The sequence below is a fragment of the Phacochoerus africanus genome, chromosome 6, assembly GCF_016906955.1.
Source record: "Phacochoerus africanus isolate WHEZ1 chromosome 6, ROS_Pafr_v1, whole genome shotgun sequence".
Classification (NCBI taxonomy): Eukaryota; Metazoa; Chordata; class Mammalia; order Artiodactyla; family Suidae; genus Phacochoerus; species Phacochoerus africanus.
This window is the reverse complement of record NC_062549.1, coordinates 543,215-557,843: the sequence shown is the minus strand read 5'-3', so window position 1 is coordinate 557,843 and position 14,629 is coordinate 543,215. Positions and strand designations below refer to the sequence as shown.

General features: G+C 65.8%; 1 protein-coding gene across 11 annotated transcripts in view; it reads left to right on the top strand.

Moving 5' to 3' along the window:
- The window catches only part of MROH1 (maestro heat like repeat family member 1), a 70,701-nt gene that overhangs the window by 52,939 nt on the left and 3,133 nt on the right, over positions 1-14,629 (top strand). For 6 of the 11 annotated variants that reach the window (XM_047785482.1, XM_047785480.1, XM_047785479.1 and 3 more), the window contains 11 exons: positions 692-814; positions 938-1,017; positions 1,096-1,207; positions 1,310-1,405; positions 1,864-1,968; positions 3,533-3,668; positions 3,778-3,890; positions 4,746-4,898; positions 8,733-8,887; positions 11,332-11,497; positions 12,068-12,264. In XM_047785482.1, the coding sequence (XP_047641438.1) occupies positions 692-814; positions 938-1,017; positions 1,096-1,207; positions 1,310-1,405; positions 1,864-1,968; positions 3,533-3,668; positions 3,778-3,890; positions 4,746-4,898; positions 8,733-8,887; positions 11,332-11,497; positions 12,068-12,264 (1,436 nt within the window). Of the gene's footprint in view, positions 1-691; positions 815-926; positions 1,018-1,095; positions 1,406-1,863; positions 1,969-3,532; positions 3,669-3,777; positions 3,891-4,745; positions 4,899-8,732; positions 8,888-11,331; positions 11,498-11,621; positions 12,265-14,629 lie in introns of those variants that run through there. The other 5 variants (XM_047785484.1, XM_047785485.1, XM_047785488.1 and 2 more) reach the window with 4 other exon arrangements.

Below are 14,629 nucleotides of genomic sequence, written 5' to 3'. Positions count from 1 at the left end.
TGACCATGGGCGGGCGGGAGGAGGGGACGTGCAGCCTTGGTCACAGCCCCTCCCTGGCTCCGCCCCCGAGGCTCGCGGCCGCCCCCTGGGCAGCAAGCACCCGGGAGAGGGGTGGGTTCTGCAGCCAGGGACGGTGCCCTCTGGCCTCACTAACGCCTTTCCTTCCTGGACTGTCTGGCACTAACCTGGAGGCCCTCCCCACAGCGGCCGGCTCTCCCCTTAGAGAGCGGACCCTTGGGGCCTCCTGGGGTTGGCTGAGCGGTGGGGCTGTTCTGAGAGCTGTCTCTTTGACTGAGCCCACCCTCTGTGTCCCCGACACGGGCCAGAGCCAGCCCTACCCTGCTGGGGCTCTTCTCGGGCAGCACGCATCTCCTCCCCTGGGGGTGCACCTCCAGCCACACCACAGGTGAACAGAGCGTGGTGTGTTGCCAGGCCCAGGCCAGGCAGAGAGCTGGGGGCCTCAGGGTTCCTTCACAGAGCGCCTCGGCCTGCCTGTAGGATGGGCTGAGCACGCCGAAACGGAGGAGAGGACCGGCCGTTGCTCTGGCCTTGCTGCTGTGGGCAGCCACCCATTCTGGCTCAGCCCCGTGGGCTGAGGAGGAGGGGCCACGGCCCCGGGGGCAGAGCACTCGGGTGGGGGGGGGACGGGGGTGGGGGCTTGCCAGCCTCCTGCAGCTCGCTTCCCCCTCAGGACCCGACGCTGAGGCTGAGCCTCGTGCGGAGCGTGTGCATGGCCAGCCAGGCCGTCTGCGGCAGTGCCCGGGGCAGCGCCTCCCACTTCTCCAGGAAGGCGGAGCTGGTGGGGCAGATGATGGTGAGTGGGGGCAGGGCGGGGCCCAGGCCCCCGTGAGTTGAGGGACGGAGGCCACCTGAAGCCAGGCTGACCCGGGGGCGAGCTGGTGATTTGGCCGAGGGCTGTCACGTAGCTGGTCCCCAGGAGTTCATCAAGGCAGAGCCCCCGGACTCCCTGAGGACCCCCATTCGGAAGAAGGCCATGCTCGCCTGCACTTACCTGGCGTATCCTTTCCCGTGGGTGCGCGGGCTCGGGGCTCAGGGCAGGCTGGAGGGGCTCCAGGCCCTTAACTCGAGGCTCAGCTCCCTGGAGCCGGCGCTGGAAGAGCAGGTGCAGGCAGAGCTGGTCCACAGCTGCCTGCACAGCGTCTTGGCCGTGCTGCCTGAGCCCACAGTGGAGGACGGCCGCCAGGAGGTAGCAGACAGGACCCTCAGCTCACCCCTGGCCCTGGGGGCAGCAGGGAGGCTGCTGTGGGTGACAGGGTCACAGCGGAACTGGTGGCCTCCCTCCTTCCAGTCCCTGTACCTGGACACCATGCAGGCCCTCAAGGACCTGCTCACGAGCCTCCTGCAGCGAGACATGACCTCCCAGGGCCTGCAGCGCATGGTGGAGGTATGTGCGCTGCCCAGGGGGTGCCATGGGGACAGCCACAGGGACCATGTGGTCCTCCCTGCAAGTGGGGGGGTGGCCTGGGAGCAGGTGGGCAGCACCCTTCCTGCCTGGGCAGGCGTGCAGATGGCTATGGGTCTCAACTGGCCTGGGGCCGGTTCTCTGTCCCTCCGTCACGTGGTGCCAGATGAAGCGACCCTGAGGTGCCCAATGTGAGCTCCTGACCTTCTGGGGTCATCAAGATGGCAGAAGGGGTGGGCAGTGCTGGCTGCTGCCCTGCCTCCCTTTGCAGCCCTGCAGGGGCTCCTGGAGGCCCAGCTATGTCTGTGGGCCAGGCTAACAGGACAGAGTGGCGGGGCAGGGATGCACTGCACAGCTGGCTTGCTCTTGCCTGGCCCACGTGGTGGCCTGGCAGGGGTACTACTCCTGAGCTAGTGCCTATGCGAATCCCTCTTCCCCAGCACCTGAGCCCGTGGATCAAGTCCCCAAGGGGCCACGAGCGAGTGCGGGCGCTCGGCCTGAGTGCTTGCCTGCTGCAGTACTTCCTGGAGCACCTGCACGTCAGCGTGAGTACCCACGTGGCCACCACACAGCCACGCCCAGCCCATCCCCATTCCTGTCCTGGCGACAGGCCTGGGGACCACTGCATGTGGCCCTCAGTCTCCGAGTGCCCGATGGATCGTCCTCCAGCTGCGGCCCAGGCTCATCCCGCGTCCCAGTGAGTCCCCCAGGCCTCTTTCTGGGGTGCGGACGGAGGACCTGTCAGGGCCAGGACTTATCCTCAGGCGGAGTCGGATCTGATGGGCACCCCCATCCCCAGGAGCCCGAGCATCGGCCAGGGCTAACGTGTGACGTGTCCGCACGCGGGGCAAAGCGCGACGGGCACTCAGGTGTGAGAGAGGCAGTGAGGCTGTCCGCGGCAGAGGCAGCTCTTTGGGCAAAGGGGGCCCCCTCTGGGCCCTTTGAAAGCCCTCCTGGTTCGCAGGTTCTGTGGCCGTCGTCAGGGTCACTTTTCCTCCAACCGTGTTTAATAATGGCTTGTGACGGGCAGGCGGAAAAACTATGGATTTGGGGGCTGTCATTAATTCTCTGCTCTTCAGACACACACTCGTTACAATCACAACCGTGGCGAGCTCACCTCCGACCCCGATGTCAATGCTGCAGCCGTCGCCTGGCGCCAAGATGAAGGCTGCGGGCAGCCGGGGCTGCTCCGGTCTCGCTCTTAAGTGCGAAGCTTGATTTGCTTGGCACTGTTTATTCTGCATCACGTTCCAGAAGCACCTGTCTGCTTGTTTTAGTGACTGGCCGACGTCGGTGTGGTCAGGCACCTTTCTCTTGCCTCCCGGGAAGGTCTGGGCTTTTCCTGCTGGTTCTTGGTGTGCCCGCGCCGTCACCACGTGTGCGGCTGCACCTGCAGGCTCCACGGCCTTACCGCGTGCCCTCTCAGCTCCTCCTCCCAGGCGCCCCTGTGCCCCAGTCCTCATAACTCCAGTCCCGCCGGACTTCATACTGTTTGCGAGGACACGTCTGCCCTCACTGAGAGGAGGGCCGGCGGGTGGCCCTTCACCGACGCTCCAGCCTCCTCCTCCTGGAAATCCCTTCGGGAGCCTGTGCAGGGCACGGGCGGGTGGGGGGCTGCCAGGTGGACAGTGGAGGCAGGGAGGCTGGGGCTGGCTAACTGAGAGCGGGTCCAGGGCATAGGAAGCAGCCTGTTTGCCACGAGCAGGGTAGAGAGGGCTCAGGATCTGAGAGCAGAAGAGCCCGGGAAAGGTGGGAGCAGGACCCCGCCAGGGCGAAGTGTCCTGCGCAGCCTGTTCCCCACCCCCGGCACGGGCTTTGCCTTCTAGGGACTCAGCAGAACCTGCCCGCCCTCTGCCTGCACATGCCCACCTGCCCAGCCCCGCTCCCCTCCTAGGGACCCACACTTGGAGGGAGGGTTGCCCTGCGGGAGGAGGAGCTTGGCAGGGGCCGTACTGGCCATAGGGACGGACAGGGGCCGCCCTTCTGGTCCCACTCCTGCCCATTTCTGGCTCCAGGTGGTGCGGGCAGGACCTGCGTCCCCTGAGCCCCAGCCCGCGACTCCGGCCGTCCCCCCAGGGTCCCCACAGCACCCCCAATCTGCCTCTCCAGGCCCTGGTGCCCTTCCACAACTTGGGCCTCCTCATCGGCCTCTTCTCCCCACGGTGCGCGGACCTCTGGCCCGCCACCCGCCAGGAGGCGGTGAGCTGCGTCTACTGCCTGCTCTACCTCCAGCTGGGCTATGAGGGTGAGCCCCTTGCCGGGCGGAGGCGCTGCAGGGCTGAGGGAGCAGAGCCGGGGCCTCGGCTGTCAGGGAAGACCTCCGCCCAGCGCCACGCTGCCTCCTGCCTCTGCAGGCTTCTCCCGCGACTACCGGGACGACGTGGCCGAGCAGCTCCTCGCCCTCAAGGATGGCCTCGTGCACCCCGACCCCGCTGCCCTCTTCCACTCCTGCCACAGCATAGCCCAGGTACTTGCCAGGGCAGTTCGCCGAGGGGAGGAGGGACTCTGGAGGGGCCGCCCACGCCTCCCCAAGTGTCTGCTGTTGAGCCCCACCCCTCGCCCTCCTGCGAAGTCCTCCCTCTGAGGCCCAGGCCCGTGTGTGCGTGTGTGTGCGTGCGTGCGCGCCCGTGTGTGTGTGTGGGGGGGGGAGCTCAGCTGCTGCCTCCGAAGGGTGGGGAGAGCTGCCGCAGCCAGGATGGTGCTGCGACACCGTGTGCTGTCTCTCCCGCAGCAGGAAGAGAAGGGTCGGCAGGGGCCTTTGGGGAAGCCAAGACCCAGCCATGGGCGAGGCTAGGCGGCTGGGCGCTTCGCGTCAGGATCAGACTTCTTGGACCTTCAGCCCTTGAATGCTCTCCTTTCTTCCTTGTACACAGTTCATCTGCTTTGACCTCTGGCCACCCTCTTAGGCGGAGGAAGGGGCTCTTTGCTGGGCTGGGTGGGCACTGAGGGTCCTATGGAGCCATCGTCTGACCATTGACTGTATTCTGGAGTCCAGAGAGGCCGCGCGGTCAGGGCCACTCCCAGCCCGCCCCACTGGTCCGGAGGAGCCTCAGAGAGGGCACTCTGACCTGGGCTCCGCAGCTGTCCAGGGGCCAGGGCCTGGAGGCTGCGTCCTGGCCCCGGCCCAGCTTCAGTCTGGGGATGGGGGCTCCTTTGTAGGGACTCCCAGTGGCGGGCAAGGCCTGCAAGAGGGTGGGAGAGGCTGGCGGAGGGATTTGAGAGGCAGAAGTGTCAGCCCTTCTTTGGCAGCTCCAGCCCCTGGCTAGCAGGCCTGGAAGCGGCGGTGCCCCGCCTGGTCTTCCTGACGCAACTGTCCCCCTAGGTGATCGCCAAGCGCCTCCCGCCAGATCAACTCATCAGCCTCCTGCTGACCTTATTTGAGGGCCTGGGAGACCCCGACAAGGACTGCTCCCGAGCTGCCACTGTCATGATCAACTGCTTGCTGAAGGAGCGAGGCCACTTGCTCCTGGAGAAGGTGGGGCGGGGCGGGGGCTGGCGCGGTGTGGGGGCGGGGCCGCGGGGCGGGGCGGGGCTGGCGAGGTGTGTGGGCGGGGCCGCGGGGCGGGGCGGGGGCGTGTCCAGAAGTGCTTGCTAGAGTGACTTGTGGCTGGCGGACTCCGGGCTTCCCCCCCCCCCACCTCCTCTGTGGGGGTATGGCCCTAAGTACTCGGCCTCTTTTTCTTGTGAGCCTGGTTTGGGCAAATCTCTGTCCTTTGAAGACAGAATGTGGCGAAAGTAACTGCTCAGTGGCCAAGGCGGGAAAGGCGGCTGAAAGGGCAGCGCCGGTGCTGAGTTGTGGCACCGCGTGCCGCCGCTAGCTGAGCGCCCTGCGCGTGATGCTGGTGAGGACGCAGGTCGGGCAGGTCCCCAGGGGCCCGCGCACAGGGTCCCACAGCAGGAGGGGCCCAGAGCACCCGGGCCAGGAGGCTCAGCTGCTGCCCCGTCCACCACGCATCACCCCGTCAGTTCCGAATCCTGGCCCTGAGCTCGCGCTGTCGCCATCCACGTCGTTCCCAAACTGCGTCAGATGGGCTCAGATCCCTGCAGGTCTGAGGCAGGCCTCAGGGGTCACGTGGTTTCTAGACTGTGTGCCTGTGAATCCTGGAGAGCCAGGGGACCCGCCAGCAGGGTCCCTGTGTGCCTGGAGGGAAAGTAAGCTCCGTGTTAACGTGAAACAGGAGTTCCCTGGTGGCTCCGTGGGTTAAGGATCCATCACCGCGGCCATAGCTGAGGTCGATGCTATGGCTCCAGTTCAGTTCCTGCCTGGCTCAGGGACTTTTGCATGCTGTCGAAGTAAAGGAAGCACACTGGCGGAAGAGGGGGTCTGTCCTGACTGCATATGCCCTTGGAGTTCTCACAAACATGCAGGAGCAGCGTCGCCAGCAGCCCCAGAGCCCCGTGCCTCCAGCTGATCCTCACTGGCTGCCGCGTCTCCCCGCAGTACTGAGCACAGCCTGGTGTGTGCTTCATGCAGGGGGGGCCTGAGCACCTCGTTCTGGGTCACGCCTGTTTGACCGTCAGGCTCACTCGTCCGCCCGCCTCAGTGAACCCCCAGGCAACTCCCAGTCTGAGCACCTAGACTGAGCCCAGGTCCTTGGGACCTGGGGGTGGGCAGGAGAGTGACGAGCCTGTGGGCTCCAGGTGAGGCACCGGCCCATCCCGTCCTTTTGCCACAGCCGAGTCTGTCCTTTCTGGTGGGCGTGTGCCCGCCGCGCATTAGACTCTCATGGCATTTCTCTGGTGGCTTAAGAAGTGGAACAGGAGTTCCCGTCGTGGCGCAGCAGAAATGAATCCGATTAGGAACCACGAGTTTGCGGGTTTGATCCCAGGCCTCTCAGTGGGTTAAGGATCCGGCATTGCCGTGAGCTGTGGTGTAGGCTGCAGACACGACTCAGATCCCACGTTGCTGTGGCTGCAGTGTAGGCCAGCTGCTGTAGCTCCTATTCGACCCCTAGCCTGGGAACCTCCGTATGCCGTGGGTGTGGCCCTAAAAAGCAAAAAAGAAAAAAAAGCAAACACTGGGGCAGGGGGGAGTGGAACACTTCTGCATGTTTCCTGGCCACTCGGAGCCCTCTTCTGGGAGAACAGCAGTCTTGCCCATTTTTCTTCTGGGTTGTCTCTGCTTTTCTTACTGACTTGCAGAAGTACTTTGTATATGCTGGATGCAAGGTCTGTGTGGATTGCAAATATCTTCTCAGTGATGGAGGAGCACGCATTGCGGGTGGGGAAGGGCATAAGGACTGCAGGGCTGCAGGGACCACGTGCCAAGGCAGCTGTGTGCGGGGTGGCGCCTGGGGAGGAACGCGTGTTCTTGCAGGGCACTCAGCCAGGGCTGGGGCATGGGACCTGGGAGTGGAAGACGGTTGGCAGGGGGAGGAAGTGGGCACAGCCGTGAGTGGGAACTGGGGTTTGATGGGCGAACCCAGGGGCTCCCGGGTCACACTTGAGCCGTTGAAAAGGTGCCCTGGTGGCTTTTGCTGGGGGAGGGAGCCAGGCCAGGTGCAGGCGGTGGCCACGGAGGGTCCCCTGTACATACATATATATACACATACGTGTCACATTTTGTTTATTCGTTCATCTGGCAGTGGACACTTGGGTTGTCTAGGCTGTTTTCACCTGTTGGCTGTTGTCAGTAACTCCGCTCTGCATGGCTGTGGACGTTTCCCTTCAAGATCCTGTTTCCTTCTGGGTGAATACGCGGAAGTGGAGTTGCAGGATCGCGTCTTTGTTCTATTTGAATTTTGGAGGAACTGCCACGCTGTTTTCCACAGCGGCTGAGCCAGTTTACACCTCTCCTAACCGAGCCCAAGCATCCCAGTTTCCGCATCCTCACTAGCACTTGTTACTGTCACTTTTGTTTTTGTCTTTTTAGGGCCGCGCCCACGGCATATGGAGGTTCCCAGGTGAGGGATCGAATTGGAGCTGCAGCTGCTGGCCTCCACCACGGCCACAGCGATGCAGGATCTGAGCCACGTCTGTGGCCTACACCACAGCTCACGGCAACGCCGGATCCTTAACCCACTGAGCGAGGCCAGGGATCAAACCCGCAACCTCATGGTTCCTAGTCAGATTCGTTTCCACTGCGCCAGGACGGGAACTTCTCCTTCTAGGAGTTTTTTTAATAGTTCTCGATAAACCCAGGTGCCCCTGCCCTGGGCCCAGCACACCCAGCCACTTCCGGCCTCTTGGGAGCTGCCCAGCTGCCTCCACTCAGCTCAGGCTGGCAGACACGCTCAGCACGGGCTCCAGGGAGGGTCCCTGAGTCCCTCCTCGAGCCTGCCTGCAGCATGACGTGGATGCTGGCATCCATCTGCGGGGTCCTGGAGGGCCCCCAAGTCCTTTCCTGCCTGAGACTGCGGCAGGGGACCTCCTGGAGATGCCTCAGCACTGTTGGACTTTGAATTTCTCTGTCACATATAATCAGAACACTTGGAACTAGCAGGTGACCTGCGACGAGGCTGAGCTCCCCCCACCCCACACACACCTCAGAGGAAAGTGGGGGAATGGGGCCAGGCGGGCGGGGGATGCGTGAGGGACACGGAGGGAACACCAGGAAAGGAAGGGCCCCCCAACAGGCAGGTGGGAGTGGAGGGCAGAGCCCCCATTGTGGAGACGCCCTGGGGACCTTGGCTGCGCCTGGAGAAGTGAAAGAAACTGGTCACTCCAGGCCACACAGCGTGAGGCTCCATTTCTCGGAATGTTCAGAAGAGGCAGATCCAGAAGCAGAAGGTGCTCCGTAGTTGCCACAGGGGACTGGGGACGGGGGCAGGGCACCGGGGCGGGATGGGGCGTGGGGAGGGCAGCTGGTGGGAATAAGGCCTCAGGGCGGTGCAGGTGTTCTGACGGTGAAGGCGGGGTGGGGCACGCCTGTGAATAGGCGGAAACCGCTGGATCGTCCCCTTCCGGTGGATGAAGTAGGTGGTGTGTGTGTGCAGCTACTGTGAAGAAATGACCTAGACCAAGTGTGGGGCAAGTTCAAGGGCCCACAGCAGCCCACCCAGGTCTCGAGGGGGGGCCGCGGCCACCCTCTCCCAGCCTGCCCCCTTGCCTGCCTCGCTCAGCGCAGGAGAGGGTGCGGGCGGGGGGCAGCTCGCAGGTGGCCTGCCCCGGTGGCCTGCCCTTCCTGTCTGCCCTGCGTCCCAGCAGGGCCCTCCTCGGCTCCCACAGCTTCACTCATGGAACATGGGGCCCCGCGGCTCCCGCTCTCCTCTGCCACGGGCCGCCCTCCCCGCCCCACCTCCGGGCAGCTCCTGGTGTGGGTGTGTCCCCGCTGCAGGCCTCACCCGGCCACCCGGCCACCCGCCCACAGGTACCCGAGCTCGTGAGCGTGCTGCGCGCCAAGCTCCAGGAGACCCGAGAGGAGCACGTCCTGCAGGCTGCGCAGCACAGCGTGTACCTCCTGGCATCGCAGCACCATGCAGCCGTGGTGTCCAGCCTCCTGGGCAGCCCTCTGCCCTTTGACAGGTACCCAGGTTCCCCCCGGCCCTCACCCCAGCTCCTCTGCAGGAGCCTGCGAGGCCCTGACCTGGGCTGGGGGGAGGCTGGCCCGGTGGGGGAGCTGTGTCTGCCCTGCTCTGTGGGCCCGAGGCTGCCCAGAAGGCTCTCCGTCGGCCCTGGATCTCGGGCACCCTTGGCCACGCTCACAGGCTCTGCTGGCCAGTTCTCCAGGGCTAGTAGCTCCCTGCAGGGCATCCACGTGTATCTGCAAGCGAGCCCTGGACCAGGCCCCTGCTCGAGCTGGGAAGCATCCATACCCCACTTGCACCCCCAGCCCCCGCATCAATGATCTCAAGCTGCTGTCCTCAGCTCTAAAGAGCAGGACTTCTCACCAGAGGTCTGCGCCCCGTCCTGCATCCACTGTGGCCCCCAGGCACCAACCCCCCGCCCCCTGCGCCCTGTACCAAGGCCCCCAGGGGGCTGTTGCCATGCTCCTGGCTCTTCCAGGGCTCAGGGCTTGCTGGTCCTGCCTTTCTTTGCTGTCCGTGTCATGGGTGAGGCCCCTCTGACCTCCCGGAGACCCCTGTGCCCTGGAGGCAGCACGGCTACTCCCTGCGGCTGGGGCCCGGGTGGCCCAATGCGCCTGCATCTGCCGTCGGGCTCACGCTGCCTGCTTTGCTTTCAGTTAGATGCGGGCGCCATGCAGCCCAAGGTCCAAAGGCCCGCACCCTCCTCCCCAGGGTGCCTTCTGGCCCGAGGGCCTCCGTTCGAAGTTGCCTGGGGTCCCCTCTCCCTTCCTGCCACTGTCGGCCTTGCTTTGCCTCTGCCCTTGCGGCGCGTCGCTGTTCGGTGGGAAGTGGCTGCGCTGCGTTGCCAACGCGGGGGGCTAACTCCGCCGCTGCCGCCGCCGCTGCCCAGTATTTCCCTTGTAATTCTCGGCTCTGCTTTCGGTTGGCAGGGTTCGGCCACGCCTTGGTCCCCGCTCCCTTAGTGCGGAAGCGGCACACCTGTCGCGTTCTGGGGGCTGCTCTCAGAATGGCCGTGTGCACACAAGCCCCCCGCCCCCGGACAGCGCCGTCTCTGCAGGGCGGCTCCTCTGCTCTGCTGGCTTGTACAGGTCTTGCTGCCCAGAGCCTGTCACTGTCGCAGCCGCTCTGTACGAGGTGGACCTGCCACAAACCCACCACTGGGCCCTGCGTCCGTCCCTCTGCTTCCCTTTTCGTGGGGTGCAGAGCACGTGCTGTCAGGAGGCCTTTCAGCGGATCTGGGGGCCTGTAGGCCTCAGCCGCCCCTGGGCGGGAGGCAGCATGCACCCCCGTCACAGCTCCCTGCAAGGCCACCGTGGCCAGACTGCTGTCACCAGAGGTGTCTCTTCCTCTCCTGACCGTGGCGTGAGGGAGGCCGTGGGACTCCCTCCCGCTCCTTTGCCCGCACGTGTCCTGCTGGGGACCAGCTCCCCGTCTCTGGACGTCTGAACATGCGTGTGCCCGGCTGGCCTTGAAGGCGGCTTGGCAGTGGTTTTGTGTAGCCCGGGCAAGCTGACACGCGCTTTCTGGCTCCGAGTCAGCGGGTGCCGATGTTGTGAGGGACACACACACCGGGTTTGCTGTGCTGCGCCCTCCGGGTGGCGTCTGCAGGCTTCTGTCTCTTCGTCCTGCCGGGCAGCTGCCGGGCGTCTTGAGCCTGTGCCTTAGTGTCTGTGGTCAGCTCGGCGTGGCTTTCAGCCTTCCCTCCACACTGGCTCTTCCTCGGCTGGTTTGTCACCAGTTCTCGGCGGGCCGACCTTTCCAGCCCTCCCGCACGCCCCGCTCTGCCCCGAGCTTCCGCCAGGAGGCACCTCTGCGGGGTTCCGGGGGGCTCCCTCTCCGCATCCTCCAGTTCACTGTTTCTCTGTGCTGCTGCGTCCAGGCTGCTGCCAAACGCGTCCCCGAGTACGGGGCCATGAGCCGTGTTTCCAAAGCGCTGTTGGCACCTCCAGACCTGCTCCGCCTTAGAATTGCCCGTGGGGATGGAGGGCTGGGCTTTGTCCCTTCTTTCTGTGAACGGAGCCGCCTCCCCCTGTGCTGCTTGGCCCCAGAGCCGCTGCCAGAGCTCCCGGGGCTGCTGTTCTCAGGCGCGCGGCGCTCTGTGGCCACGTGCTGCGTGTTGCTTGGGGCCAGTCCCTTGTAGGTGCCCCAGGCCTGGGGTGACACTGGCTCCTCCAGGGAAGCCTAGTATTTGCTTCTGGCAGCTCTCAGGGGACACCCCCCCCGCCCCCCGTACCCGAGGTCTCCTGCTCTTTTTCACCAGCCCTGCACCCTGTGGGGCCGCTGGCTTACAGCCCTGGGTCAGAGGACGGGGCGAGCTCAGATCTGAGGGCAGGACGTCATTGGCTGCCTGGCTGGAGCCGTGACGGGTGGGCGCAACTCGGGGTGTGGAGCCGGGGTCGGCAGCGGCCTCGAGGTGACCGCCTCTTGTCCTGTGTGCGCTAGCCACACCGGCACCCTGTGGCGCGCGCTGGCCGTGGAGCCCGGCCTCACCGCCCAGGTCCTGGGTCTGCTCCTGGAGAAACTGAGCAGGGACGTCCCGTTCAAGGAGGGCCGAGCCTTCCTGCTGAGCACCACGCCCGACCGTGTGGCCACGCTGCTGCCCCTCGCGGTGAGTGCGGACTGGGGCCGCCGCGCAGCGCCCCTTCTCCCTTCTTGTCCGGGGGCTGCGGGGCCGCTGGTGGGTGGGAGGGCGGGGCGGGGGGTGGCAGGCCGTGCTGGATGCCGCCCTGCAGGCACCTGGCCGCCGACTAGGGCACCAGAGTCAAGTGAGCTCGGAGCCCGGCTCGTAAAGGCCCTGCAGGTGCTGGTCCCCAAGGGAGCCCCTCTGTTTCATCCCCGGGAAAACACAAGCCCAGCTGGGCAGGCTTCCACACAGAGCAGCTGTGGGCACTCCCTCCGCCTCCCTCCGTGGAGCCGCGAGCAGCTGGTGAGGCCCTGCCCCGGGGCGGCCACCCTGCCCCGGACCTGCCCCTGCCGCCTGCCTCTGAGCACCTCGCTGGGCAGGGCGAGGCTCTCGTCCCACCCACGCCCTGCCTCCCAGGGACCAAGGCTTCTGAGGACACGTGGCGCTTGTTCAGGAAGGGGGCTCCAGGCGTGTTTGGGTGCTGGGGTGCAGAGCCAGCCTTGTTGCTCATAGCCCCAGAGGGAGGGGTGAGGCTGAGGCAGTTCCTGCCCCCAGGCCACCTGTGCCCTGTACGAGGTCACGTCTGTCCCGGCCTCCGGGCCTGCAGTGCTGGAGCTCTACCCCCAGCTGTTTGCGGCGCTCCTGCTGCGTGTCAGCTGCACCGTGGGCGTCCAGTTGCCCCGGAACCTGCAGGCCAAGGAGAGGAGGAGTAGCGGCTCGGGCCCGGGCTTCAGGAGCCTTGAGCCCTGCAGGTAAGTGGGGCCGCCCTCAGCCCACCTGCCCCGCGCCCTTGGCGTGCACGGGCGCAGGCCTGCTCCAGGCTGCAGTCGGGGGAGGAGGAAGGGCTGGCAGGTGGCGGGGGCTGGGCTGAGGGCTGACGCCTTCCCTCAAGATGTCTGCGGGGGTAGCAGACGGGTCCTCAGAACAAGAGGCACGTCCGGCCCCATGGCTGCACTGGATCAGGGCGCCCCCTTCAGGCAGAAACCACACCGGCCTCACCGCCTCCCCCGCAGGGGCCTCTCACCTGGTTGGCCCCGGCCCTACCCTGAGGGTGCCCAGCTGCACCACCTGCTGAGTACCAAGGCCCTGCCCCGCCCCCCCCATGCCGGCCTTGTGCAGCCCTTGCTGGGTTTTGGGGCCCTGTGCCCAGGGGCTCGAGTTGTTTGCTGAGGGCAGCCTGCGTGTCCTGCCTTGGGAGCCATTCCTGGGCCGCTGTGGTGGCTCTTTGGGGCTCCAAACAGCTGCCAGAGGCCACAGGGCGAGCAGAGGAAGCTGATGCCCTGGGGCCACGGGAGCCTGAGTGCCAGTGAGCCTGGCCGCCGCTTCAGCCTTCTGTGGTGTCTGGAGTTGGATGCGCCCCTTGGCTGGGGACACCCGAGAGGCAGCGCTCGTGCGCCCCGCCCCTGCAGGGCTGCTCCACCGCAGAACCAACTCGCAAACTTCAGCAGAGGCTGCGTGCCAGGGCCGGCCTGACGCGGCGCAGACCAAGTGGAAAATGTGAATGGACCCGCGGACAGCGGCCCAACCAGCCCCGGGCCTGGCACGCTGGGTTCAGCTCCCCGGCCTGTGCTCTGCAGGGGCCACAGGCCCCCTGCCCCAGACAGGGGCTCTTGGGCCACCATCCCCGAGCAGGCATGTGTGCAGAGCTGGACACAGGTCCTTGGTCTGATGCAGCCCGTCAGCCAGCCAGTCAGATCCTCGCGAAGGCCTCATCCGCGCGAGTTCTGGGTGGTGGGTGAGCAGGCGGGGGGCGCGCCCTCATCCGAAGCGCCGCGCCTCCCTGAGTCAGACCTGCCTCCCGCCACTCACAGTCTGTGGTGGCCGGCCACGGATCCCCCTGAGCACACGCAGCCCGGCCTGGTGCAGCGGGTGGGGCCCTGCCCCCGCCATGAGGGACTCCTTGGTGATGCACCGTGGGCATCTGCCAGGTGGCCAGTATGGTTCTCCCTGTGCCTGGTCAGTGCGACTGCCTCACATCAGGGCCACCGTGTCTGGGCCTCCCCTCGAATTGAAGGGCTCCTGAGACAGAGCCACCTTCTAGGGTTTTCTCTGGGGAGGGGTCCCACCTGGGCGCAGGCAGCTAGGGCTCCCTGGGAGTGCTCCAGCTGTAGGCAAACAGCAGACCACCCTGCCGACGGCCCCTGTGGGGTGACCTTGGGGTTGGGCTAGGGTCTGAGCGGAGGGTTGTGTCCACACTGCTGGGCTGGGGGTGTCCACCAACGTCCGCCAAGACCCCTGGGTCCCCTCTGCTGCCTTCTGCCAAGTTCAGGGCCTTTGCTCCCTGTGTGAAAATCTCACAGGACCAGTCACAGGGTCCCAAGAGCTTGCTGGCTTCCCACGCCCACTCTGCCCCTCCCTGGGTGGGTGGCCCTGCCCAGCGAAGCCTGCCCTCATGCCTAGTCGTGGTCCCGGGAGGGCAGGTCCAGTGCAGCTCTTGGGCCAGGAGCCCCGGGAGGGTCTCGTGGATGCACACGCGCACCTGCAGGCCGACGCTGGCCTCACGTGTGAGGCAGCCTTTTTGCGGGGTGGGGACCGCAGGCTCCTCGTCTCCCAGTCCTGTCTGTGGGGTCCCACCCCAGCGTGAGTGGGGGGCAGGGTCAGCAATGAGACCAGGCCCCTCTTGCAGAGGTAACAAACAGCCGGGCACAGCCTGCGCCGACGGAGTCGGGCGCTTCCTGGCCCGCAGCCCCAGGTCTTGGCCACAGCCTGGCCTTGGAGCAGAGGTCTCTCCATCCCTTGTGTGGGAGCCTGGCTGAGTATCTGAGTGGAGCAGGGCCCGCGGGCCTCGGGGTGGGTGTGGCTGTCATGCAGGATCAGGTGGTGTGGGTCCTGGGGTGGGAGGCTCTGGGTGTGCGGTGCTGGGGTGCCTGCAGCGTCTGCTCTGGGGGCCCCCGTGGTGCCAGGGAGGAGAGCCAAGAGGCGAGGGGCCCTGTGCATCCAGAAGGGCACCCGCCCACGACACTGGGGCCCCAGAGTTTATTTTATGAAGGATTGGCTCCCCTTTTCTCGCTCTCTTTTTTTTTAATTAAATGAGGGTCTTCAAGGCAGCTGAAGCAAGCACTTGGTTGGTACCCTGAAAGCATCCGAAGGCTTTGCCCTCCCCAGAGGGCCTTGGGG